This window comes from Microcaecilia unicolor, chromosome 10 (genome assembly GCF_901765095.1).
Source record: "Microcaecilia unicolor chromosome 10, aMicUni1.1, whole genome shotgun sequence".
Taxonomy (NCBI): domain Eukaryota; kingdom Metazoa; phylum Chordata; class Amphibia; order Gymnophiona; family Siphonopidae; genus Microcaecilia; species Microcaecilia unicolor.
Genome location: NC_044040.1, coordinates 174,107,528 through 174,134,293, shown reverse-complemented (window position 1 = coordinate 174,134,293; position 26,766 = coordinate 174,107,528). Strand labels below are relative to the sequence as shown.

The following is a 26,766-nucleotide window of genomic DNA, read 5'->3' as shown; positions in this document are numbered from 1 at the left end:
TTTATATGTACAGTTTTTATTCCTAGGTTCAAGATTCATCTGATGTTCTCAGTGACTGTAGAATTCGTGTACTTTTCCACATTCCATATGAACCTCAACTGGATGCCTTAATGCAAAACCAACATGTAAGTCTCTTGGTTGCTTTATAGAAATGTTTGATTACATAAAACATTTTGTCCAATGTGCTGAATTGTAGAAGTGCTGCCCTCTCTTCCTTATTTATTAAAATTATTAAAGAGCATCAGTGAGATATCTATAGGAGGTATAGTTGTTATTCCAATTTAACTAACCAGTAGCTGGTTACCCACATGAAAACTAAAGCCTACAAAATTCTGTTAAACATATTAGGATGAAGTTTGGAAAATATTTATCAGTAGACATGTAGACTTCTGAACTACATTTCCCTTGAAGCTTCTGCAGTTGGTGGGTTCAGTGGTCAAGGATTTTAGAGAGAATTGGGGTCAAACTTTCATGTTCACCCCGTATATAATGTAGTTCATTTTCTTTCAACACAGCAGAGGCAGGTCCAACCACAAATAAAGAGCAAAAGGCAACAGAGTGAAGGAAAAGCCAAACTGGCAGGTGCCAAACAATAACATTTATTCAATAAAGAGATAAAAAGGTAAAATGGAAGTCACATATCTGTTTCGTATATAAATATATGAAAACAACAGCCTTATGGGAGTCAGATCACACATAAATGAATGAAAACTCATTAAAAGCCCAACGTATTAGGCACTGTTGCCTGCATTAGAGGCACATCCTCGTGGATCACTGGTGTGACACATTTTTCTGTGACATCAGAAGCAGAAAACCTGTGAGGGAATCATGGGACCATTAGATCATGAAGGAGCAAAAGGGGCACTCAGGGAGGACAAGGCCATAGCGGAAAGATTGAATGAATTCTTTGCTTCAGTATATACTGAAGAAGATGGAAGAGATCTACCTGTACCAGATATGGTTTTCAAAGGTGACAATGCGGAAGAACTGAAAGAAATCTTTGAACCTGGAAGATGTTCTGAGCCAAAACAACAAGTTAAAGAGTGATAAATCACTTGGACCGGATGGTATACACCGCAGGGTATTGAAAGAACTCAAAACATGAAATTGCTGATCCGCTCTTAGTGATCTGTAACCTGTCATTAAAATCGTCAGTAGTACTGGAAAATTGGAGGGTGGCCAATGTGACACTGATTTTTAAAAAGGGTTCCAGGGGTGATGTGAGAAACTACAGATTGGTAAGCCTGACTTCAGTGCCGGGCAAAATAGTGGAAACTGTTGTAAAGAATAAAATTACGGAACACATAGATAAACTTGGTTTAATGGGCCAGAGTCAGCATGGGTTCAGCCAAGGGAAGTCTTGTCTCACCAATTTGCTTCATTTCTTTGAAAGCGTGAATAAATGTGGATAAAGGTGAGCCAGTTGATGATTGTATCTAGATTTTCAGAAAACGTTTGATAAATTTCCTCATGAGAGACTCCTGAGAAAATTAGCAAGTCATGGGATAGGAGGTAATGTCCTTCTGTGGATTAGGAATTGTTTATTGGACAAAAAACAGACGGTAGGGTTAAATGGCCATTTTTCTCAGTGCAGGAGGGTGAATAGTGGAGTGCCGCAGGGATCTGTACTTGGACCAGTGCTATTTAACATATTTATAAATGATCTGGAAATCCGAACGATGAGTAAGGTAATTAAATTTGCAGATGACACAAAACAGTTCAAAGTTGTCAAAACACATGCAGATTGTGAAAAATTGCAGGAAGACCTTAGGAAGCTGAAAGACTGGGCATCCAAAATGGCAGATGAAATTTAATGTGGACAAATACAAATTGATACACATTGGGAAGAATAATCTGAATCATTGTGACCTGATGCTCGGGACCACATTAGGAGTCAGCACTTAAGAAAAAGATCTAAGTGTCATTGTAGACAGTACGCCGAAATCTTTTATCCAGTGTGTGGTGGCAGCCAATAAAGCAAACAGGATGCTAGGAATTATTACGAAAGGGATGCAAAATAAGACTAAGAATATTATAATGCCTCTGTATCGCTCTATGGTGTAACCTCACTTTGAGTATTACATTCAATTCTGGTTGCCGCATCTCAAAAAAGATATAGCAGAATTAGAAAAGGTTCAAAGAAGAGCAACTGAAATTATAAAGGGAATGGAACTCCTCTCATATAAGGAAAGGCTAAAGAGGTTATGGCTCTTCAGCTTGGAAAAGAGACGGCTGAGGGGGATATGATTGAGTTCTACAAAATCCTGAGTGGTGTTGAATGAGTAAAAGTGAATCGATTTTTCACTCTTTCGAAAGGTACAAAGGCCAGGAGACACGCAATGAAATTACATGGAAATACTTTTAAAACAAATCGAGGAAATATTTTTTTCACACAAGGAATAGTTAAGCAATGGAACTTGTTGCCAGAGTATGTGGTAACAGCAGTTAGTGTATCTGGGTTTCTCCGAGGACAAGCAGGCTGCTTGTTCTCACTGATAGGGTTGACGTCCTCGGCAGCCCCCTCCATCGGAAAGTTTACTAGCAAAGGCCTTTGCTAGTCCTCGCGCGCCCATGCGCACCGCGCATGCGCGGCCGTCTTCCCGCCCGAAACCGGCTCGAGCTGGCCAGTCTTCTTTCGTCCGCACTTGGTACGGTCGTGTTACGCCGTTCGTGCCCCAGAGAGTCGACCTCGCGCGTCCTTTTCGACGTGTTTTTGTCCTTTTTTCCTTGAAAAAGTTCGGGAAGCGCTCCGGTAGTGTTCCGGAAGACCCTTTCGGGTTTTCTGCCCTTCCCGTATTTCTCAGTTTTTGCCCCGTAAGTTTTCTTTCGTTGTCGGGGTAGGCCTCTTTTGGCCTCGGTCGAGATTTTTCTCCCTCTAAATTTTGGTGCTTCAATTTTCGCCATTTCGGCTTTTGATTTCGCCGGCGTGATTTTTCCGCCCATGACATCGAAGCCTTCCAGCGGCTTCAAGAAGTGCACCCAGTGCGCCCGGGTAATCTCGCTCACTGATAGGCACTCTGCGTATCTTCAGTGTCTAGGGGCCCAGCACCGCCCTCAGAACTGCAGTCTGTGTTCCCTGTTACAAAGGCGGACTCAGGTAGCGAGATTAGCCCAGTGGAACGTTTTGTTCTCGGGCTCTTCGTCGGCATCGGCACCGGAGGCATCGAGTGCATCGACGTCGTCAGCGTCCGGACCATCTTCCTTGGCTGCCGCTCCATCGACTGCATCGAGGCATCGGACCTCTGCATCGGCGCCGAGGCATCGGGCGACTGTATCGACGTTGGTGGTACCGAGACTTCGTCTGCTGATGTCGTGGGACGGAGGTGCATCGTCAGGAGTGCAGATGAGGGCTGTCCATTCCCCTGCTGGTGGCGGTGAGCCTTCGGGTGGGTCTCCTCCTACCCTGAGGGCTCCTGCGGTACAGCCCCCCCGGGATCGACCCTCTTCGGTCTCGGCCCCGAGGAAGCGACTGATGGATTCTACGTCCTCCTCGTCGGTGCCGGGGAGCTCCAGTGACATGCTTCGGAAGAAGTCGAAGAAGCATCGACACCGGTCTCCTCCCCATGTCGGCACCGAGAGCTCTGGGTCGCCGAGGGATTCGGCACCCAGCAGGCATCGGCACCGAGAGGACCGCTCACCCTCTGTTCAGGAGGTGTCGATGCGCTCCACTCTGGACAGCCCGGAACAGCCTCCTCGCCCGGAACAGGTTCTGGCGTCGACGCCTGCATCGGCCTCTCAGCCTTTCTCTGCAGCCGCTCTAAACGAGAGCCTCCGGGCCGTTCTCCCAGAGATTCTGGGAGAGCTGTTGCGCCCTACCCCTCCGGTACCGGCGGTGCTTGCGCCTCCGGTACCGTCGAGCGTGGCGCCGGCTGGCCCATCGCCCAGGTTGAGGTCCCCGACGTCGGTACCGCGTGCGGTGCCGACCACGGCCACCTCCCAGGAAGGCTCCCCGACTACGTCGGCGGAGGGAGCTTCGCCGATGCGGGCGAGGGAGTCTACCTCTCGACACCCCCACCGTGGACGGGGTTCCACCGAGTCGAGCAGGGCGAGGTTGCAGACACAGGTTCATGAACTTGTGTCTGACACCGAGGGTGAGGCCTCGTGGGAGGAAGAGGAGGACCCCAGATATTTCTCTGACGAGGAGTCTGAGGGTCTTCCTTCTGATCCCACTCCCTCTCCTGAGAGACAGCTTTCTCCTCCCGAGAGTCTGTCTTTTGCTTCCTTTGTCCGGGAGATGTCTACGGCCATCCCCTTCCCGGTGGTTGTGGAGGACGAGCCCAGGGCTGAAATGTTTGAGCTCCTGGACTATCCTTCTCCACCTAAGGAAGCGTCCACTGTTCCCTTGCACCATGTCCTGAAAAAGACATTGCTTGCGAACTGGACCAAGCCACTAAGTAATCCCCACATTCCCAAGAAGATTGAGTCCCAGTACCGGATCCATGGGGACCCAGAGCTGATGCGCACTCAGTTGCCTCATGACTCTGGAGTTGTGGATCTGGCCCTAAAGAAGGCTAAGAGTTCTAGGGAGCATGCTTCGGCGCCCCCGGGCAAAGACCCTAGAACCTTAGACTCCTTTGGGAGGAAGGCCTACCATTCTTCTATGCTCGTGGCCAAGATCCAGTCTTACCAGCTCTACACGAGCATACACATGTGGAACAATGTGCGGCAGTTGGCGGGCTTGGTTGATGCTCTTCCCCCTGAGCAAGCCAAGCCTTTTCAGGAGGTGGTCAGGCAGCTGAAGGCGTGCAGAAAATTCCTGGCCAGAGGAGTTTATGACACTTTTGATGTTGCGTCCAGGGCCGCTGCTCAAGGTGTGGTGATGCGCAGGCTCTCATGGCTGCGTGCCGCCGACCTGGAGAATAGACTCCAGCAGCGGATTGCGGACTCGCCTTGCCGTGCGGACAACATTTTTGGAGAAAAAGTCGAGCAGGTGGTAGAGTCTCTCCACCAGCGGGACACCGCATTCGACAAGTTCTCCCGCCGGCAGCCTTCAGCCTCTACCTCTACAGGTAGAAGATTTTTCGGGGGAAGGAAGACTGGTCCCTATGCTTCTGGTAAGCGTAGGTACAATCCTCCTTCCCGACAGCCTGCGGCCCAGGCTAAGCCCCAGCGCGCTCGCTCTCGTCAGCAGCGTGCGCCTCAGCAAGGCCCCGCGGCTCCCCAGCAAAAGCAAGGGGCGAGCTTTTGACTGGCTCCAGCAGAGCATAGCCGACATCCAAGTGTCAGTGCCGGGCGACCTGCCAGTCGGGGGGAGGTTGAAAGCTTTTCACCAAAGGTGGCCTCTCATAACCTCAGATCAGTGGGTTCTCCAAATAGTCCGGCAAGGATACACCCTCAATTTGGCATCAAAACCTCCAAATTGTCCACCGGGGGCTCAGTCTTACAGCTTCCAACACAAGCAGGTACTTGTAGAGGAACTCTCCGCCCTTCTCAGCGCCAATGCGGTCGAGCCCGTGCCATCCGGGCAAGAAGGGCTGGGATTCTATTCCAGGTACTTCCTTGTGGAAAAGAAAACAGGGGGGATGCGTCCCATCCTAGACCTAAGGGCCCTGAACAAATATCTCGTAAAAGAAAAGTTCAGGATGCTTTCCCTGGGCACCCTTCTCCCCATGATTCAGCAAAACGATTGGCTATGCTCTCTGGACTTGAAGGATGCCTACACACACATCCCGATACTGCCAGCTCACAGACAGTATCTGCGATTTCAGTTGGGCACACGCCACTTCCAGTACTGTGTGCTACCCTTTGGGCTCGCCTCTGCGCCCAGGGTGTTCACAAAGTGCCTAGCTGTGGTAGCAGCGGCACTTCGCAGGCTGGGGGTGCACGTGTTCCCATATCTCGACGATTGGCTGGTGAAGAACACATCCGAGGCAGGAGCCCTGCAGTCCATGCAGATGACTATTCGCCTCCTGGAGCTACTGGGGTTTGTGATAAATTACCCAAAGTCCCATCTTCTCCCAGTGCAGAAACTCGAATTCATAGGAGCCCTGCTGGATTCTCGGACGGCTCGCGCCTATCTCCCAGAGGCGAGGGCCAACAACTTGTTGTCCCTCGTCTCGCGGGTGCGTGCGTCCCAGCAGATCACAGCTCGGCAGATGTTGAGATTGCTGGGCCACATGGCCTCCACAGTTCATGTGACTCCCATGGCCCGCCTTCACATGAGATCTGCTCAATGGACCCTAGCCTCCCAGTGGTATCAGGCCGCTGGGGGTCTAGAGGACGTGATCCACCTGTCCATGAGTTTTCTCAAATCCCTGTATTGGTGGACGATTTTCTCCAATTTGACTCTGGGACGTCCCTTCCAAATTCCTCAGCCACAAAAAGTGCTGACCACGGATGCGTCTCTCCTGGGATGGGGAGCTCATGTCGATGGGCTTCACACCCAAGGAAGTTGGTCCCTCCAAGAACGCGATCTACAGATCAATCTTCTGGAGTTGCGAGCGATCTGGAACGCTCTGAAGGCTTTCAGAGATCGGCTGTCCCACCAAATTATCCAAATTCAGACAGACAACCAGGTTGCCATGTACTATGTCAACAAGCAGGGGGGCACCGGATCTCGCCCCCTGTGTCAGGAAGCCGTCAGCATGTGGCTCTGGGCTCGCCGTCAAGGCATGGTGCTCCAAGCCACATATCTGGCAGGCGTAAACAACAGTCTGGCTGACAGACTGAGCAGGATTATGCAACCTCACGAATGGTCGCTCAACTCCCGAGTGGTGCGCCAGATCTTCCAAGCGTGGGGCACCCCCTTGGTGGATCTCTTCGCATCTCGAGCGAACCACAAAGTCCCTCAGTTCTGTTCCAGGCTTCAGGCCCCCGGCAGACTGGCATCGGATGCCTTCCTCCTGGATTGGGGGGAGGGCCTGCTGTATGCTTATCCTCCCATTCCTCTGGTGGGGAAGACTTTGTTGAAACTCAAGCAAGACCGAGGCACCATGATTCTGATTGCTCCTTTTTGGCCGCGTCAGATCTGGTTCCCTCTTCTTCTGGAGTTATCCTCCGAAGAACCGTGGAGATTGGAGTGTTTTCCGACCCTCATCACGCAGGACGAAGGGGCTCTTCTGCATCCCAGCCTCCGGTCCCTGGCTCTCACGGCCTGGATGTTGAGGGCGTAGACTTTGCCTCTTTGGGTCTGTCAGAGGGTGTCTCCCGCATCTTGCTTGCTTCCAGGAAAGACTCCACTAAGAGAAGTTACTTCTTCCATTGGAGGAGGTTTGCCGTCTGGTGTGACAGCAAGGCCCTAGATCCTCGCTCTTGTCCTACACAGACCCTGCTTGAATACCTTCTGCACTTGTCTGAGTCTGGTCTCAAGACCAACTCTGTAAGGGTTTACCTTAGTGCAATCAGTGCATACCATTACCGTGTGGAAGGTAAGCCGATCTCAGGACAGCCTTTAGTTGTTCGCTTCATGAGAGGTTTGCTTTTGTCAAAGCCCCCTGTCAAGCCTCCTACAGTGTCATGGGATCTCAATGTCGTTCTCACCCAGCTGATGAAACCTCCTTTTGAGCCACTGAATTCCTGCCATCTGAAGTACTTGACCTGGAAGGTCATTTTCTTGGTGGCAGTTACTTCAGCTCGTAGAGTCAGTGAGCTTCAGGCCCTGGTAGCCCAGGCCCCGTACACCAAATTTCATCATAACAGAGTAGTCCTCCGCACTCACCCTAAGTTCCTGCCAAAGGTTGTGTCGGAGTTCCATCTGAACCAGTCAATTGTCTTGCCAACATTTTTTCCCCGTCCTCATTCCTGCCCTGCTGAACGTCAGCTGCACACATTGGACTGCAAGAGAGCATTGGCCTTCTACCTGGAGCGGACACAGCCCACCAGACAGTCCGCCCAATTGTTTGTTTCTTTTGACCCCAATAGGAGGGGAGTGGCTGTAGGGAAACGCACCATATCCAATTGGCTAGCAGATTGCATTTCCTTCACTTACGCCCAGGCGGGGCTGGCTCTTGAGGGTCATGTCACGGCTTATAATGTTAGAGCCATGGCTGCGTTGGTAGCCCACTTGAAGTCAGCCTCCATTGAAGAAATTTGCAAAGCTGCGACGTGGTCATCTGTCCACACATTCACATCTCATTACTGCTTGCAGCAGGACACCCGACGCGACAGTCGGTTCGGGCAGTCAGTTCTTCAGAACCTGTTTGGGCTTTAGGATCCAACTCCACCCCCCGAGGGCCCTGTTTGTTCTGTTCCAGGCTGCACTCTCAGTTAGTTAGTAAATTTTTTAGGTCAATCTCATTAATGTCCTCGCCGTTGCGAGGCCCAATTGACCATGGTTGTTGTTTTGAGTGAGCCTGGGGGCTAGGGATACCCCATCAGTGAGAACAAGCAGCCTGCTTGTCCTCGGAGAAAGCGAATGCTACATACCTGTAGAAGGTATTCTCCGAGGACAGCAGGCTGATTGTTCTCACAAACCCGCCCGCCTCCCCTTTGGAGTTGAGTCTTCCCTTGAAGTGTATTGTCTTGCTACATACTGGACTGGCCGGCTCGAGCCGGTTTCGGGCGGGAAGAAGGCCGCGCATGCGCGGTGCGCATGGGCGCGCGAGGACTAGCAAAGGCCTTTGCTAGTAAACTTTCCGATGGAGGGGGCTGCCGAGGACGTCAACCCTATCAGTGAGAACAATCAGCCTGCTGTCCTCGGAGAATACCTTCTACAGGTATGTAGCATTCGCTTTAAAAAAGCTTTGGGAAAGTCCATTGTCTGTCATTGAGATGGACATGGGGGAAGCCACTGCTTGCTCCGGGATTGGTAGCATGGAATGTTGCTACTAATTGGGTTTCTGCAAGGGTCTTGTGACCTGGATTGGCCACTTTTAGAAGCAGGTTACTGGGCTAGATTGACCATTGGTCTCACTCAGCATAGCTATTCTTATGTTCTTACGACTCAAGAAAAGAAACCTAGAAGTAAGAGAAAAAAATAAAAGAGACAAATGGAAGAAAAAAAAAGAGAGCACTTGTGAGGGAAAAGCCTTTAGATTAAATAATATGGTAAAAGTGAGACTATATATATGGATAGATATAATCTATATAAAATATAATAAAACCACTGTCCCCAAGGTGCTACAACAAGTTTTCTCAGTTTGAGATCACCAATTAGATTGCCAATCAATGGGGAACCGATGTGCACTGACTTCCAACCCCCCCCCCCCCCCCCAAAAAAAAAATGTATATATACCAATTAAACACCATGTCTCTCATAATAAAGGATAAGGAAAGATGAGGCAAAATCTTTAAAAAGTGAAAAACCATCAAAACGATCACCATCTCCAGGGGCCATATACTGTGGTGTCAGCCTCAAACAACAGAACTCAAAAGGGGATAGAAAAACTCCAGATCAATGTTCTTCTGTATTATGTACTAGACTTCTACAAATCTAATTTTTGTAACCGCCTTTTTAGCAATATGTAAGCCACATTGAACCTGCCATATGGTGGGAAAATGTGGGATACAAATGCAATAAATAAATAAATAAATAATCCTTTATCCCCCTAATTCTATATAGTGTGCCACAATTTAGCCGCTCAGATAGGAGTAGTTAGGCACCTAACTGCACTTAGACACTGTTCTTTAAGTTAGCACCTAAGTGCTTTAGAGTGTAAATGTGAAGGGACATTCATGTGGGTTGGGCATGAGCAGCTCACACACTTAGACACCAAACTTTTAGAATACTGTAAGTTTGCTTACCTAAGTGCCAACATTTAGGCACTAACATTTACACCTGCCTTTTACGTGGGGTAAGTGTGAGGAGTCGATTTTCAAAGCAATTTAACTGGCCAGAAATGACACCTGGCTGGTTAAATCACTTGTTTAGGGCTAACCAGTCATTTTCAGTGGTTAGTGATGCTGAAAATGACCAGTTAGTGCTTAAAGCAAAACCAACTATTTTGGCACTTGGCCGGTTAAGTGCCGATATTTAGCATTTAACCAGCCAAGGTCACTGTATAAACAGGATCACATTAATGTCAGTCCTATCTTTATCTAGTGCCCCATAGCCAGTTGAGTACTGAATCTTGCTGTTAACCAGCTATGGTTTTGTCAGTTAAATGCCAGAGCTTGGACATGTTGTGGCATTGAATTTCCAGGCATAATTTATTTATTTTAGTTACATTTGTACCCTGCGCTTTCCCACTCATGGCAGGCTCAATGCGGCTTACATATACAGGTACTTATTTGTACCTGGGGCAACGGAGGGTTAAGTGACTTGCCCAGAGTCACAAGGAGCTGTGCCTGAAGTGGGAATCAAACTCAGTTCCCCAGGACCAGAGTCCACCACCCTAACCACTAGGCCACTCCTCCACTCCATGCTGGCAGTGGTCAGCAAAATGCTGAGCACTGCCAGCTGAATATCAACCCTTTAAGGCTCTGTTCTGCAATGGAAAGATGCTATTATAGAATACTATCTTAGCACACAGATTTTGGCCCTAATTTTTAGCATCCTTTATAGAATTGCTGTGTAGTACCAGCCTCAAAGGAAAAAGCCCAGCTATCCCAATAAAAACATATATATAAAAGAAATGCCATCAGGACCTAGTTAAAATAGGAATACCATTGCTACAAAAGCCCCAAATACCAGCGCATTTCCTATCACAGTGTTTCATATGTTTCTACAGTTGGTGGGTACAGTACTGGAGCAAGGATTTTCAGGTAGAAATAAGATTAGGTTTTCATGCTCAGCTCTGTGGCTAATGTAGACTTTTTCTTGGACAATCCATTTGATTTTCCAAGGAAATCTCTACCTTTGGGTCATATGATTAGTTGCAACATTTAAGGACGTGTTCCAATTGGATGTTTTGTTTGCGTTTAAACATTGGTATTTGCTCCTTGAGTCCAGATTATTTAGGAGAGAAGTAGTTTCTTTGGAATGTAATAACCTGCCATGTTTTCTTGTGTTTGTGCATGAATTTAAAGTAGTGGCATCGCTAGACAGAAATATTTGGGGTGGCAACAGGGGGGGGGCAAGCTAGGTATGCTGGCAAACCAAAGCGACATTTCCGCACATCATGCCCATCCACCTCACATACCCCTTCCTCCCTCCACCCCCACATACCCCTTCCTCCCTCCACCCCCACATTTAAATTAGAAATATAAGACAGCAGGGCCTTCTTTGCATAAAGAAATCCTGTCCCTCCAGCTAGTTTTAGCTTCCAGGTAAAACTGCCATTATAATTAACAGCATCATTCAACAAATCATTCTATGGGAGTGAAGTCTGAATTCTCTACAGGATTGGATAGAATCTCAATATAAACCCTGCACCTCCAGTTCTTTATCACAGACTTCATATTCCTCCAAAAGTGCCGCTATCCCCCTTTAAACTCACCAAAAAATAATATTTAAATTTTGATTATCACCCCAAGAACAGCAGCACACTCCATCCATCGCCAGACGCTTTATTTAAATCAGATAGGTTTTTGTTTGTGTAGAGATCATTGCATAGATAAATACTAACATATAGTACATGATAACAGATGAGAACAAAGGACTAGATTCTGAATATCATGCCTAAAAAATTGGCACCAAAACAAAATACACCTAGACTTATTCTATAAAGTATACCTAAATTTCCGCATTTTTTATAAAATGCGCCGAGCACCCATCCGCACAACTAAATTTAGTCACAGACAGTTAATGCTGCCGTCTAAATTACACGCAGACCGGGTGTATTCTATAACAACATGTATAGTTTTTAGAATCGACCACGACCTGCTCATTCAATGCCCATGACCATGCCTCCTTTTCAACTATGTGACTTAGACTTTACACGCATCACAATATAGAATACGCTTAGTTTTGCACATAAATTCTAATGCCAGTTAGTGTCACTAATTGCTTGTTAATTAATTAAGTTGTGCGCGCCAATCTAGAATATGACAGGATTTGTGTTCACAACTTAAGTCATGCCATATGGAATCCGGGGCAAAGTGACCCATCTAGTCTGCCCAGTTAAGTGGTTAGAGTTGGAGCCTGCATTTACACTAAGGGGCTCATTTTCAAAGCACTTAGACTTACAAAGTTCCATAGGTTACTATGGAACTTTGTAAGCTACGTGCTTTGAAAATACACCTCTTAATCACTTGAATAGAGAGCCAGAAAATGGTTTATTTTCAACGTGTTTTTATCCCAGGAGAGAAGGTATAAGCTGTGACTGAGGCTTTAGTCTTACAGTATCTGCTATTAATGATAACATGAATGTCTTAGACATACTCAGAGTGTAAAATGCTTCTGGATTTATTCTGTTTTTCTGTTATAATCTATTGACAGTGCATGTGTTTTTCCTTTTTAAAGAAATATTCTGTGAAGTACAATCCAGGATATGTATTGGCCAGTCGCCTTGGAATTAGTGGATATCTGGTCTCAAGGTTTACTGGAAGTATTTTCATTGGAAGAGGATCCAAGAAAAAGTGAGCATACATGATGTGGGTAAAATGTGAATAATGCAGAAGGGTTGTGGTGCAGTGTGCCCTTTAAAATGTGTAACTGATGATGTCAAGTGCTGCTTGTAACAAATGCTATAAATATAGATTTATTTGTTGCGCCTTTACCTTTCATGTGTTTTCACCAGGTGTTTAAATACTCATTTGAAAAAGTCAGTGATATTGCATATGTTTCTATGCAGAGATACGTTTTTGCTATACATAGTTACAAAAAAACATTGTAACATACACAGTAACAGTAGAGGACGACGTGTATTTCTCTAGTTTGGCCAGCAGGTGGTGCATGTTTATGTTTAAAGCTGTTACAGAGAATTGACTGTTTCTTCTTTAGTTAGCACACAGAGAAGTAACTTGCAGTGATGTGGCCAACTACTTTTTTAAAATTGTTGTTCTGGGCTCTGATGTCCTAGGAGCTCAAATTCAGTCTGGAAATACTAGATTTTTCCCCAGTTTCAGATTGGGAGGGAAGAGAGAAAGGTCTCTTCACTGAGACCCTGTGAGCAGTTATATTCTATTACCTGTGAGCAGCTATATTTCCTGTACTCTCCAGGCGCTATTCCGGTAGTGAACAAATGTTTAGATCATTTTATAGTTGATCCATATTCAGTTACCTTTTATAGTTTGTTGATTGCACTTTTTCTATTTCACTATTCTAATTTTTTTATGACATAAGTACATAAGTTGCCATACTGGGAAAGACCAAAGGTCCATCAAGCCCAGCATCCTGTTTCCAACAGTGGCCAATCCAGGTCACAAATACCTGGCAAGATCCCCCACAAAAAAGTACAAAACATTTTATACTGCTTATCCCAGAAATAGTGGATTTTCCCAAGTCCATTTAATAATGGTCTATGGACTTTTCCTTTAGGAAGCCGTCCAGACCTTTTTTAAACTTCGCTAAGCTAACCGCCTTTACCACATTCTCTGGCAACGAATTGCAGAGTTTAATTACACGTTGAGTGAAGAAAATTTTTCTCCGATTCATTTTAAATTTACTACATTGTAGCTTCATCACATGCCCCCTAGTCCTAGTATTTTTGGAAAGCATAAACAGACGCTTCACATCTACCCGTTCAACTCCACTCATTATTTTATAGATCTCTATCATATCTCCCCTTAGCCGCCTTTTCTCCAAGTTGAAGAGCCCTAGCCACTTTAGCCTTTCCTCATAGGGAAGTCGTCACAGCACACTGAGCAGAAGGTTTCAACGTATTATCAATGACGACACCTAGGTACCTTTCTTGGTCAGTGACTCCTAACGTGGAACCTTGCATGACGTAGCTATAATTTGGGTTCCTTTTTTCCACATGCATCACTTTGCACTTGCTCACATTAAACGTCATCTGCCATTTAGACGCCCAGTCTCCCAGTCTCATAAGGTCCTCTTGTAATTTTTCACAATCCTCCTGTGATTTAACGACTTTGAATAACTTTGTGTCATCAGCAAATTTAATTACCTCACTAGTTACTCCCATCTCTAGGTCATTTATAAATATGTTAACAAGCAGAGGTCCCAGCACAGACCCCTGGGGAACCCCACTAACTACCCTTCTCCATTGAGAATACTGACCATTTAATCCTACTCTCTGTTTTCTATCTTGTAACCAGTTTTTAATCCACAATAGAACACTACCTTCTATCCCATGACTCTCCAATTTCCCCTGGAATCTTTCATGAGGTACTTAGTCAAATGCCTTCTGAAAATCCAGATACACAATATCAACCGGCTCACCTTTATCCACATGTTTGTTCACCCCTTCAAAGAAATGTAGTAGATTGGTGAGGCAAGATTTCCCTTCACTAAATCCATGTTGACTTTGTCTCATTAATCCATGCTTTTCAATATGCTTTGTAATTTTGTTCTTTATAATAGTCTACCATTTTGCACTGAAGTCAGACTCACTGGTCTATAATTTCCTGGATCTCCTCTGGAACCTTTTTAAAAAATCGGCGTTACATTGGCCACCCTCCAATCTTCCGGTACCACGCTCGATTTTAAGGATAAATTACATATTAATAAGAATAGATCCACAAGCTCATTTTTCAGTTCTATCAGTACTCTGGGATGAATACCATTCGATCCAGGAGATTTGCTACTCTTCGGTTTGAAGAACTGCTCCATTACATCCTCCAGGTTTACAGAGAATTCATTAAGTTTCTCCGACTCGTCAGCTTCAAATATTTCTGGCACCGGTATCCCACCCAAATCTTCCTCGGTGAAGACCAAAGCAAAGAATTCATTTAATCTCTCCGCTACGGCTTTGTCTTCTCTGATCACCCCTTTTACTCCTCGGTCATCTAGCGTTCCAACCAATTCTTTTGCCAGCTTGCTGCTTTTAATAAACCTAAAAAAATTTTTGCTAAGTGTTTTTGCCTCCAACGCAATCTTTTTTTCGAAGTCCCTCTTAGCCTTCCTTATCAGCTCTTTGCATTTGACTTGACATTCCTTATGCTGTTTCTTATTATTTTCAGTCAGTTCCTTCTTTCATTTTCTGAAGGATTTTCTTTTAGCTCTAATAGCTTCCTTCACCTCACTTTTTAACCACGCCGGCTGTCGTTTGGTCTTCCGTCCTCCTTTTTTAATACACGGAATAGCATCCATGCCTGTTGTAAAATTTTGACCCTCGCAGCCGCGCCTCTAAGTTTCTTTTTTCACCTTCTTTAGTTTATTGCCTCTACTTGTCTGGACTGACTAAGAGTCCTAGTGGTTTGAGTGTTGGGTCTGTGAGTGCTTTCCAGGAGCTTTGGGACCACTGGGAGTGTGGCCCCAGTAACCTAGAAATCACTGGGAATAACTTGAGAGCAGGAGACTCGCCCAGAGGTGGTTGGGACCCACTTGGTGGAAGGAGGGTGCTAGTGTAGAGCACATGCCCAGGTGCAGGCGGACCTGAGCTGTGCTGGGGATAGACCCTCTAAGTGGCCACAAGCAGTGTTTTCCCCAGGCTAGTGGCTAGGCATTTTGTGACCGTATTTTTCAAAAAGCACGTACAATAAATATATCAAATATTTCCATATCATTTTTTAAAGTTTTTTTAATCAGTGGAAAGAAATATCTTTCAAGTTCTAAGATACTTCTCTCCATTGATTAAAGCACTGATTCCCAAACCTGGTCTTGGAATCACCCCAGCTAGTCAGGTTTTCAGGATATCCACAATAAATATTCATGAGAGAGATTTGCATGCAGTGGAGGCAGTGCTTTCAGATCTCTTTCATGAATATTCATTGTGGGTATACTGAAAGCCAGACTGTCTGGGGTGCCTCCAGGTCCAGGTAGGGGAACCACTGGATTAAAGAAATAAACATTTTAAATGATATGTAAATATTTGTGATATTTATTGGAAGTGCTTTTTGAAGAATATTGTTTACCATATCTCTTCCTTTTGCACATTTCGGGGGAGTTTCTATGTATGGCACCTGTCATGACACGCCTAGCCACCCTGCAGCCACTCAGAGGGTGTAACCCCAGCATAGCTCATGTCCGCCTGCACCTGCCACTAGTTTTCTACACTAGCACCTTCCTCCCACTAACTGGGTCACAACCTGAGTGAGTGTCCTGCTCCCAAATCATCCCCAGTGATTTCTAGGTTACTGGAGGCCACATTCCCAGTGGTCCCTCAATTCTCAGAAAGCACTCACAGACCCAACACACAAACCACCAGGATTCTTTATCAGTGCAGATAGGCAGAACAAACAAGGCGATGAAACAGTGCGACAAGGCGGTGGCCGTAGCGAGAAGGTTGCTAGGCTGTATAGAGAGAGGTGTGACCAGCAGAAAAAAGGAGGTTTTAATGCCCCTGTATAAGACGTTGGTGAGGCCCCACCTGGAGTATTGTGTTCAGTTTTGGAGGCCGTACCTTGCGAAGGATGTTAAAAAAATGGAAGCGGTGCAAAGAAAAGCTACGAGGATGGTATGGGAGTTGCGTTCCAAGACGTATGAAGAGAGGCTTGCTGACCTGAACATGTATACTCTGGAGGAAAGGAGGAACAGGGGTGATATGATACAGACGTTCAAATATTTGAAAGGTATTAATCCGCAAACGAATCTTTTCCGGAGATGGGAAGGCGGTAGAACGAGAGGACATGAAATGAGATTGAAGGGGGGCAGACTCAGGAAAGATGTCAGGAAGTATTTCTTCACGGAGAGGGTGGTGAACGCTTGGAATGCCCTCCCGCGGGAGGTGGTGGAGATGAAAACGGTAACGGAATTCAAGCATGCGTGGGACAGGCATAAAGGAATCCTGTGCAGAAGGAATGGATCCACAGAAGCTTAACTGAAATTGGGAGGCAGGGGGAAGAGGGGTTGGTGGTTGAGAGGCTAGGATGGGGGAGGGCAGACTTTTTATACGGGGTCTGTGCCGGAGCCGGTGATGGGAGGAGGGACTGGTGGTTGGGAGATGGGAAATACTGCTGCACAGATTTATACGGCTGTGCCCTGGAAAAGACAGGTACAAATCAGGGTAAGGTATACACATATGAGTTTATCGTGGGCAGACTAGATGGACCGTGCAGGTCTTTTTCTGCCGTCATCTACTATGTTACTATATGTTACTATTCTCATAAAAATATTGAACAGTAGACAAAAATGTGCAAATAGCAAACAGTAACAAGTAACTGAGAAAATGAATCAATTATAACACTAACTAAACATTTACATACTAGCTAAACAGTACCAGGGAAGATCAGGACATATATTTGTTCACAGAGCCTTAGCAAAGGGATCCGTCTCTCTCTTCTTCCAGGCTAAGACTGAAGCAACAGCCAGAATCTGTTCAAACTCCAGGCCAATCAGAGCCTAGAATAGTCAAGTTTCAAATAAAAACTGGTTACATCACTGCAGGCACTTCCTATTATCTGTGTGCCAAATAAAAGAAAGAGAAGTCAGTCCTCAGCTTTAAGTATAAACATGCACCATCTGCTGGCCAAACAGGAGAAATACACTTCAGACATTTAACACAAGAAAATATCCAATACATTTTACAGGCTTAAAACACACTGTTTCTTCACAGTGCCTAAAAAATTGGCACGGAACTCAATGCCGACTAAGTGTATTCTGTAAGAGGTGCCTAGATTTAGGTGTTGACACAAGTCATGTTTCGGCCCGCAAGGGCCTTCTTCAGGAGTCACTCAAATTGGATGTATATAACCTGTCTGTAGAAGTACCTCAAAAATCGCTAGACTCGGTTTTTTAGCAGTTTGAACTCACCCGAGTCCAGCGATTTTTGAGGTACATCTACAGATAGGTTATAAGGACTTTCTTTTTGTTCAGATATTGAACATAACAACAATTTTCTAGTTGCATCAATATACATCCAAGTCCTGGATGTTCAATAAAGTGGAATTTTTTTAATATCATCTGCTGTCCCTCCCTCTTTTTCCTGTCGCCCTTGTTGTGACTGTTTTGTTAGTACGGCTACAAGGGTTGCTGTTCTTCTGTATTTAGATTTAGGTGTGGCATATAGAATACGCTTGGTTGATATCTCAGCACCTAAAACTACGCACTTCCATTTACACCAATGAAAACATGGCGTAAATCCCGGTGCATAGATTTACACACACCGGGCCATATTCTATATGTGCGTAAATTTCAGAAAGCCCACAAAACGCCCATTTCCCCGGCAATAACTATGCCCCTTTTTACCTGTGCGCATTAGAAATTAGGCGCACTGCATTACAGAATATACTTAGCGAGTTGTGCTTGTAAATTCTATTTATTGCCAACTAGTGCTAATTATTGCTTAAGTACTATTATCCGCTAATTAGCTTTTTAAGATAATTAAGTTACGCAGGTTGTTATAGAAAACACTTGGATTTCGGCATGGATCTCTAGTTGCTCTATATAGAATCCAGGGGTTGGTGTGCATTTTATAAAGGGAGCTTATTTAGATAAGTATCTTTATATAAAAATTATGTCCTGGAAAGTAGCTATAGATGCTTGCACCTGCTCTGACATTCATGCAAATATCAATATGCAATTGGGTATAAACTGTATTATTTCTGACTTTACTGGTTTTGGACTGCTTTGGGTCCTACTGATCTGTACATCTGCTGTCTAGGATTTTGGAAGATGGAAATGAGAAAATGAAATTAGGTTTAGAATATACTCTGTAGAAACTGTAGTTTACTTTTGCAATGTGTGTATGGATGCCTGTTCTGGTGTGTGTATGCGGCATCATTAAAGGACAGGCTTTTAAATGCCCAGTTGGGTATATATGCTAATCTCAATTTTGTTAAATGTTTCAGACTTATCCATCTACCTGCTCCTATGATATATTTGAATTCTATTATTCTGTTTCACTGTATTTTGAAATGTAAGCCGCATGAAGACTAACTCAAAATAACCTGTTCCTTAGCTGAGTTCTAGTGATACCATATTAAAAATGCAGCCATACCATTCCTCTGTGGTTATGTTCCACTAATAAGTTAAATGATTAACTGGCTTTCTTGAAAGGATTATGTAACCTTTGGGTCTTTGGGTGCATGACTATGAACACAAACATATACTTATTTATTCAATATCACAATTCCTTACGTAAGGGAGAAGGGGATGGAAGGAACACTGTCAGGAACTCCAGGGAGAGAAAGCAGTAGAACCAGAGGAAGGGACAAGAAGACTTATTTGATTAATACAGCTTAATAAGGCATTTTATATTTGTTATAAAGCAGAGTTGAGGGATATGTGCCGCTGCAGTAATTATTTTCCGGATACTGTGATGTATGTTGAGAGGTTGACCAGACTCAAGTCTACTATAATGGCAAAGTTTAAGTTATGAGATAATGCAACTTCATTTAAAAATGTCAGTGTTTCCAAGGTTTCCATGTCATCGTCTAAATCATCAATTGAGACAACTCAGCGATGTGCATGTCTAAGTGTCAGCACTTACAAATGTAAGTTGGTACTTCAGAACATATGCACATTTGGGAAACCTACATGATTAAAACCTCCCAATTGCGGATTAGCTGCCCAGTACAAGGGGGCTGATAAGGGGCATAGCCAGACCTGACTTTTTATTTTTTTTTTTGGGGGGGGGGGGCAGATTTGACATGGGGAGGGCACTAGGCACATAGGTGTGAGTAGTGCTTGATATACTCTTAAATAATGCCTTAGAGTGCACTTGATAATGGATTTCTAAATAAACAGTCTGTCCTGCATCAACAAACTACGTGCACATTTATGGAAACCTTGGGAACACTGACATTTTTAAGGTTTCCATAAATGTGCACGTAGTTTGTTGATGCAGGACAGACTGTTTATTTAGAAATGCAGATCCTTTTCTACATCACAGTTTATAATATTCTTCTTACATGTTATTTGTAATGCTTTTTTTTACCATGTAAGCCGCACTGAACCTGCTGTATGTGGGAAAGCGCGGGGTACAAAATGTAATTAATACATAATAAATAAAGTACTGCCAGAAGTGGACATATCCCAGCCTAGACATCTCAATTCCGATTTCTGTCTAAAATGGGGCTGCACCTCATGCAGTTTATCAACTATGCACATAAATCCACTCACATTGTACAGTATAGACTGTAGGTGCATATACGTTTACTCACATATAACCCAAGCAGTTTTACAAAAAACCATTTCTGCACATAAACCTATTTAGTCACATAGATGGAATCTAAATTTGTGCCACCTTTGCCTTTAAAAAAAAATGCAGAAAGGGTCTAACTGAACAGTCAGTTAAGGAAATAATTTTTTTTTTTCTTTTTTTGGTTTTAGTCAGTATGTTCACCAGCTTCTCAGTTAATTTGATGACAGTCAGTTGTCTGAGGCAGACATCTCAAACACAATGCTGGCACAATTTTACATAGTGCTTTTACAACAATTCATATGGTTTGCTGCCTTACTAATACACGTTCAAATTGAATTTGGAAAGTGGTGTCATTTTTCTCATATCTATCTTTTGTTTTCTAGTCCCCATGGAGAGCATAGATCAAATGTAGGGCTCAATCTGAAGTTCAATAAGAAAAATGAAGAGGTCCCTGGCTATACCAAGAAAGTTGGAAATGACTGGATGTATTCATCTGCTGTAGAGCAACTTCTTGCTGAGTACTTAGAAAGGTATAAAAGAATACGCTGGGGTGATACCGATATGTAACTCTTGCCTGATGATTGTTTGGGGGTACGTTGCATGCCACGTTCATTCTCTTGGTGGGGCAACTTCTCCCAAGTACATACTATGGCAGGAATGAACATCACTCTTAAATTAGAATATATGGAGTATAATCTGTGGAAGGTATTTCATGCTAAGTAAGAGAAATTGGTGGTGGTGGTGGTGGTGCCCTAATCAAAGTATGTAGATATGGAAGTTAATTTTGTGCTCCTAGAAGGTGGAATTTACTCCTGAGAGATTTGAGACAGATTATTGCAGGTTCAGGAGACCTTTAAAAAAGCTTACGTATTCAGCCAATTCTGAGTCAGATTATGGGACAGGCGATTTATTGGTACCTAAAATGCTGATGTTTTAATGGATTAACAATTTGGGATTTCTAGTGATTTTAGTTTAGGAAGTGTGTTATGGATTAAAACAGCTACATTCATAAAACAAAATGAACTACCACAATTTAAGTAACATGCAGCATATTAACCTCCCCCCCCCCAAAAAAAAATAAAAAAAAATTGGTGACTACAAACATCATTATCATGGAAAAGCAAGACAAAGAAAGTAAGTAAGTCTTCAGCTGCTTCCTAAAAGAAGATGTAGATGTGAGTTGACGTACTTCTAGAGAAAGATTGTTCCACATAATTGGACCAACAACAGAGAACATGCATGAACAATTCTCCAGATGGACTTGATGAAAAGAGGGAACCTCCAGCAAACATTTTCCTTGAGATCTTAATGTTCTAGAAGGACAATAAACTTTCAAAAGAGGCAGAAGTACTTGGAGGTGCATCAACATGTAATGCCTTAAGTGTCAACAACAATACCTTAAATGGAATTCGCTAAAATATAGGCAACCAGTGCAGTTTATTAAGCAGAGGAGTAGCATGATCAGTTCTAGCCAATCCTCCCAAGTACTCGAGCAGCAGAATTTTGAACTACCTGTAAAGCCTATAGCAAGATTTGAGGCACAGAAAAGGGCATTAGAGTAGTCCAAATGCGGCATCACCAAACTTCTGCCTCTGGATTAAAAAAAAAACCTCTGTGTGAAAAACAACACAAATATATAGATATAAATATGTAAATAAAAATGATTAAAAATCATATAGATAAATTTAAAACCATGTCAAAAGACATAACTAAAAGTTATATCAAACAAAGATATAATTGTGCAGGTTTACGAACTGTGGACAACAGAAACGTGTACTGTTAACAATGAATTAAAAAATGAATATAGTTATATAAAATAAATGTAAACATATAAAGTGAGAACATTCTAAGTGAAAACATCAATTCTAAAAAATGCTAAGTTAAATCACTTACTGAACACATACCAGCCGCTGATGATGAACACAATAAATAAACAGGCTGAAAAGTACAGTATCTATCAAAAGTAAAAAAATCAAATCACAGTGTTTACAAGTGATATAAGTTTAAGGATTAAAACCAAACATCAAAGGATCACAAACCGGTGAAAATCATGGTAAGTTTTGACTAAAGGATTAAGACTCAAAAAATCATAGAGCGGTAAGAACATGGTAAATACAGACTAATGTATAGGATATAAACAAAAGATAAACAATTAAAAGATACCTACACAGTCAATATCTTTGTTTGATATAACTTTTAGTTATGTCTTTTGATATGGTTTTAAATTTATCTATATGATTTTTAATATATTTTATTTACATATTTATATCTATATATTTGTGTTGTTTTTCACAGAGAGTTTTTTTGACTCCTGAGGCAGGTGCTTTGCACCGAAACACAGGACTGCATGGAGTCTGCTTTAATAAACCTACTTGTTAGAAATACAATTGGTCTACCCCCTACTTTTTTTTCTATATGTTTTGTTGGTAGGGGAACAGTGCAAGTACCTGTATAGTTATATGTAAACCGCCTCGATTCATTCTTGAAAGAGGCAGTATATCAACTGGATAAAACTTAAACTTCTACTTGTTTTTGTGTGCCATCACCAAACTTTGCATGACATGCCAAAAATTGTCCACAGATAAAAGTTTTTTTTTTTAGTCTCATCAGAGTTGCCCCTCCCCCATCTCCACAGACTTCCTATTACTAATGGAATCTGTATGAGAAGTGATGCTGCTGGAAGGCCAATGATCACACAGCGGCTCTGTTAAGCCTGGGGGGTTGAATCTAATCAGTATAAAGGAGAATTATTTATGTATTTCCATTGTCAGGTTTTGATGTGTCCTCCAGATGCTAAGAGTCATGTGAGTAAAGGAATTTGATTGTTCCTTTTCCCAACTGCCAGGGAAGAAAGTATAAGGATATATCAGCATCTGATCACCCGTTGTTTAGTGAGGTGTTTATCCAGTCTAACATGCCTTTCAATTGTGCCACAGCATAGTAGACTTTAAAATCTGGAAGTGCCATCCCCTCCAATATCCTGGGCTTACTGAAACTTTCAGAGCCATCTTCAGTGGCTATCTATTCCAAATGAATCTCTCTTTTTGTGAATCTGCTTGAAGACCAGAGGTATCTCACTAGACAGAGTTTGAAACAAATATAAAAATGTTATGACCACCATCAATCTTTATGGCAGTTAGTCTATCTTAGATGGGACAAACCTAGCACATTAGTCAATGTATTTGGACAGTCCTGAAATGAATGGGGTGTAGTAAGCCCATCCAAATCAGTAATTCTGGCAGATATCAATACACTCAAATACCTTATATATCTTTTTGCCCATCTAAACAAAACTTTGCCATGATATGATAGAAGTTGCTCAGTCAAAGTAACCTTGAGGGCCTTTGATTTAATCACACTGGCCTTGAATACTGATACTTCACTGAAGTCTCTCAGTATTTTAAATAAATTAGATAAAGATACTTGGAAATGGTAAAAATTATGTTCTCTGTGAAAAATTAAATCTTGTAATCTACTTCCCTGATGGGTATCCATGCTGTATCCAGACTACCTCTCACTTTACAGGCTAAGAGCTCCAGATAAAAGGCAAACAGCAAGGGGGACAAGGCACAGCTCTGTCTTGTTCCCCATCCCAAAGAGAATCTCTGGTGGATTAGGATGATGCATAATGAACCCCTGGCATTCATAAAGATCAATGGCAGGATCTCGCAAAGGAAATTGCCACCCAAACATACCCGTTCTTCAAATCTTGAATAAGAATGGCCAGTTTACTCTGTCGGATGCCTTTTTGGTGTCAGTCGAGAGTAACACATTTCTGAGAAGCCCTTATCAGATTTAACAGCTTACAGATGTTGTCCACTGCTTTCCTTACTGGTATTAATCCTGTTTAATAATCTTATATAAGCTTTGTTGTCGCCCACTGTTGCCTGGTGGCAGTGGTGTGCTGGTAAATTTTTAACAACAGGCTCTCTCCCCAGTCCACCTCGGCCCCCCCCCCCCCCCCCCCGTCCACCACTGCGCCCCCCCCCCCCCCCCCCCCCCGTCCACCTCGGCGCCCCCCCAAAATTGCAGAGCTGGCTATAGCCAGGGGGGGGGGAGCAATGCATTACTCTCTCCAGGAAAAAAATTTAAATGCTCCCAGGTTCCAATCTAATTCACGTTTAATGTGGGATAAAATGCCATAAATAAGTAAATAAATATAAACTTTTAATGTTGAGCACCTGATTCTCAAAGTGAACATATTCCAAACACTATAATGAAAATAAAATGATTTTTTTTCTACCTTTGTTGTCTGGTGACTGTTTTTCTGATCATGCTGGCCCAGTATCCGATTCTGCTGCTATCTGTCCTCTTAACTCCATTTCCAGGGCTTCCTTTCCATTTATTTCTTTCCTCTTTTCTTCTTCATTTCTGGTCCTCAGCTTCTGCCTATTTTCTTCATCCATGTGCAGTTTTTCTCCTCTCTTCCTTTTCCCTCATCTCATCTCCTTCCTCACTCTTCTCTCCCCTCCATCCATGTCCAGCATTTCTTCTCTCTCCCCTCCTCTCCCCTGCCCTGCATGCACCCATACCCAGCGACCCTCCTCTGCCCTGCCGTGCATGCACCCAGATGTCCAGCAATGACCCTTCTCTCCCCTGCATGCACCCATGTCCAGCAGTGACCCTCCTCTCCCCTGCATGCACCCAGATGTCCAGCAGTGACCCTTCTTTCCCCTGCCCTGCATGCACCCAGATGTCCAGCAGTGACCCTCCTCTCCCCTGCATGCACCCATGTCCAACAGTGATCCTCCTTTCCCCTGCCCTGCATGCACCCATGTCCAGCAGTGTACCCTCCTCTCCCCTGCCCTGCATGCACCCATACCCAGTGACCCTCCTCTGCCCTGCCCTGGATGCACTCAGATGTCCAGCAGTGACCCTCCTCTCCCCTGCATGCACCCATGTCCAGCAGTGTAAACTCCTCTCCCCTGCCCTGCATGCACCCATACCCAGGGACCATCTCCATCCACCCATGCCCAGCAGCGACTCCCTTTTCCCCCCTGCCACCCCCTCCCGAGTTGTTTCATGAATTCTTCTCCTCCCTCCCACCCTCCCTCCCGATCCTGTCCCTCACCGCCCGCTTGTTTTTTGAATTCTTCGGGGGAGGCAGTCTTGCCTGCCCGCTTCCAGCGCCGACTGTCCTCCCTTGCCGACTCGCGCTTCAAAATGGCCGCCGAGACTTCAGCCGAAGTCTCGCGAGGCCGCCTCTGGAAGTCTCGGCGGCCATTTTTAAAGGGCGAATCGGCAAGGGAGGGCAGTCAGCGCTGGAAGCGGGCAGGCAAGACTGCCTGCCCCGAAGAATTCACGAAACAAGCAGGCGGTGAGGCGGATCCGGAGGGAGGGAGGAGAGCCAGAGCCGGCTCACTATTTTCAACAACCGGCTCGCAAGCCGGAAGAAAATTTAACAACCGGCTCTTGCGAGCTGGTGCGAGCCGGCTCCAGCACACCACTGCCTGGTGGCTAGAATTTTAGCCAAATGCTTAACATCAACATTTAAGAACAATATGTGCTTATATGAGAAGCATACTTTGGGGTCTTGCCCTTTTTTGGTATAACCGTAATAAAGGCAGCCTGCCAACGTTTTAACTTGCAGGCAACTTCAATTTACCTTTCTCCCCCATTAGATTAGTAAGGATCTAGAACCTCAGAAATTGTTTATGTTGGACATCAAGTCCATGTATTCTGATGTCTCAGGCACCCCTCTCCATCTTATATTGCTCCAAATTGATTTGTTCTCAAGGTCTATAATTTTCTCAGACAAATCTGCTGTTCTATTTCCATCTCGTACACATGCTTTTGTAGGGCAGAAACTGCCTCGTACTGCTCTTCCATACTCAACCACTTTCACTGTCCTTCCTGTCTATACAACGTTGACCATAACTCTGAAGCTGTTAATCAGTTCACCTTTCAGTTCTCCTGTGTTTTTAAACCCTTGCAGCTAGCTGTCAGTTCTATTGTCATTTGCAGACCTGTTTGTCGCAGCCTGGCTCCTCAGTCTGCCTTCTTATATCTGGCCTTGCCCCTCTCTCCCAGCTGCTTCACCACCAGGTTAAGTGGTCTTTTAAATCAATGGTCTTAAACTTTTTTAACATAGCAGCAAGCTCATCTAGTTGGCTGTGACAAATTACACACATTTGCATACTCTAAAAGCACTGCAAACTTATATCTGCAGGGATTTGAGTCATACTGAGCCAGAGGAAGGGGGATGGGGAAGGAAGGGAATGGAGCTTGATATACCGCCTTTCTGTGGTTACAATCAAAGCGGTTTATATATTATACATACAGGTCCTTATTTTGTACCTGGGGCTGATCAGAACTCTAACCTTGAGTCGCCATCTTGGCTGATAACATCACTCCTTCCACAAATGCTTTTAGCTTGAAATCATTTCATTGGTTTTGATTTCCTGTGAATTGCTTAAAAGTGATGTATAAAACGATCCATTAATAGTCTCGCTTTTTTTTCAGGTTCACCGAATTATTTAAATATGTAGCAAAAAACAGTCAAGATGATGATTTTTATGAGGATGATATTTGGCCTGGGGATGATGAGAATGGGTGAGTAATATTTTAGATGGCTCCAGATCAATTATGCCGGTCAAAGATACTTCTCAAGTAAAAGGGTATACCAGAGCACAGAGTTAATGGTCTGGTTTATTATGTTTTGCAATAATTCTGTGGTCACTTAATACTTCTCTTTTCTTCTCTATATTGGAATAACTTGCACTTTTTCCCTTTCTTCTTAAAATGCTAGGCCTGTTTATGTATTCTACAGTATACGTGGAGGAACCAGTTCAGTACGACTGAA

At 44.1% G+C, this 26,766-nt stretch overlaps 1 protein-coding gene across 2 annotated transcripts in view; it reads left to right on the top strand.

Annotated features, from left to right (window-relative positions):
- The window catches only part of XRN1 (5'-3' exoribonuclease 1), a 211,961-nt gene that overhangs the window by 107,081 nt on the left and 78,114 nt on the right, over nucleotides 1-26,766 (top strand). For both annotated transcript variants that reach the window (XM_030215929.1, XM_030215928.1), the window contains exons 23-26: nucleotides 27-125; nucleotides 12,281-12,396; nucleotides 20,348-20,494; nucleotides 26,427-26,516. In XM_030215929.1, the coding sequence (XP_030071789.1) occupies nucleotides 27-125; nucleotides 12,281-12,396; nucleotides 20,348-20,494; nucleotides 26,427-26,516 (452 nt within the window). The remainder of the gene's footprint in view (nucleotides 1-26; nucleotides 126-12,280; nucleotides 12,397-20,347; nucleotides 20,495-26,426; nucleotides 26,517-26,766) is intronic.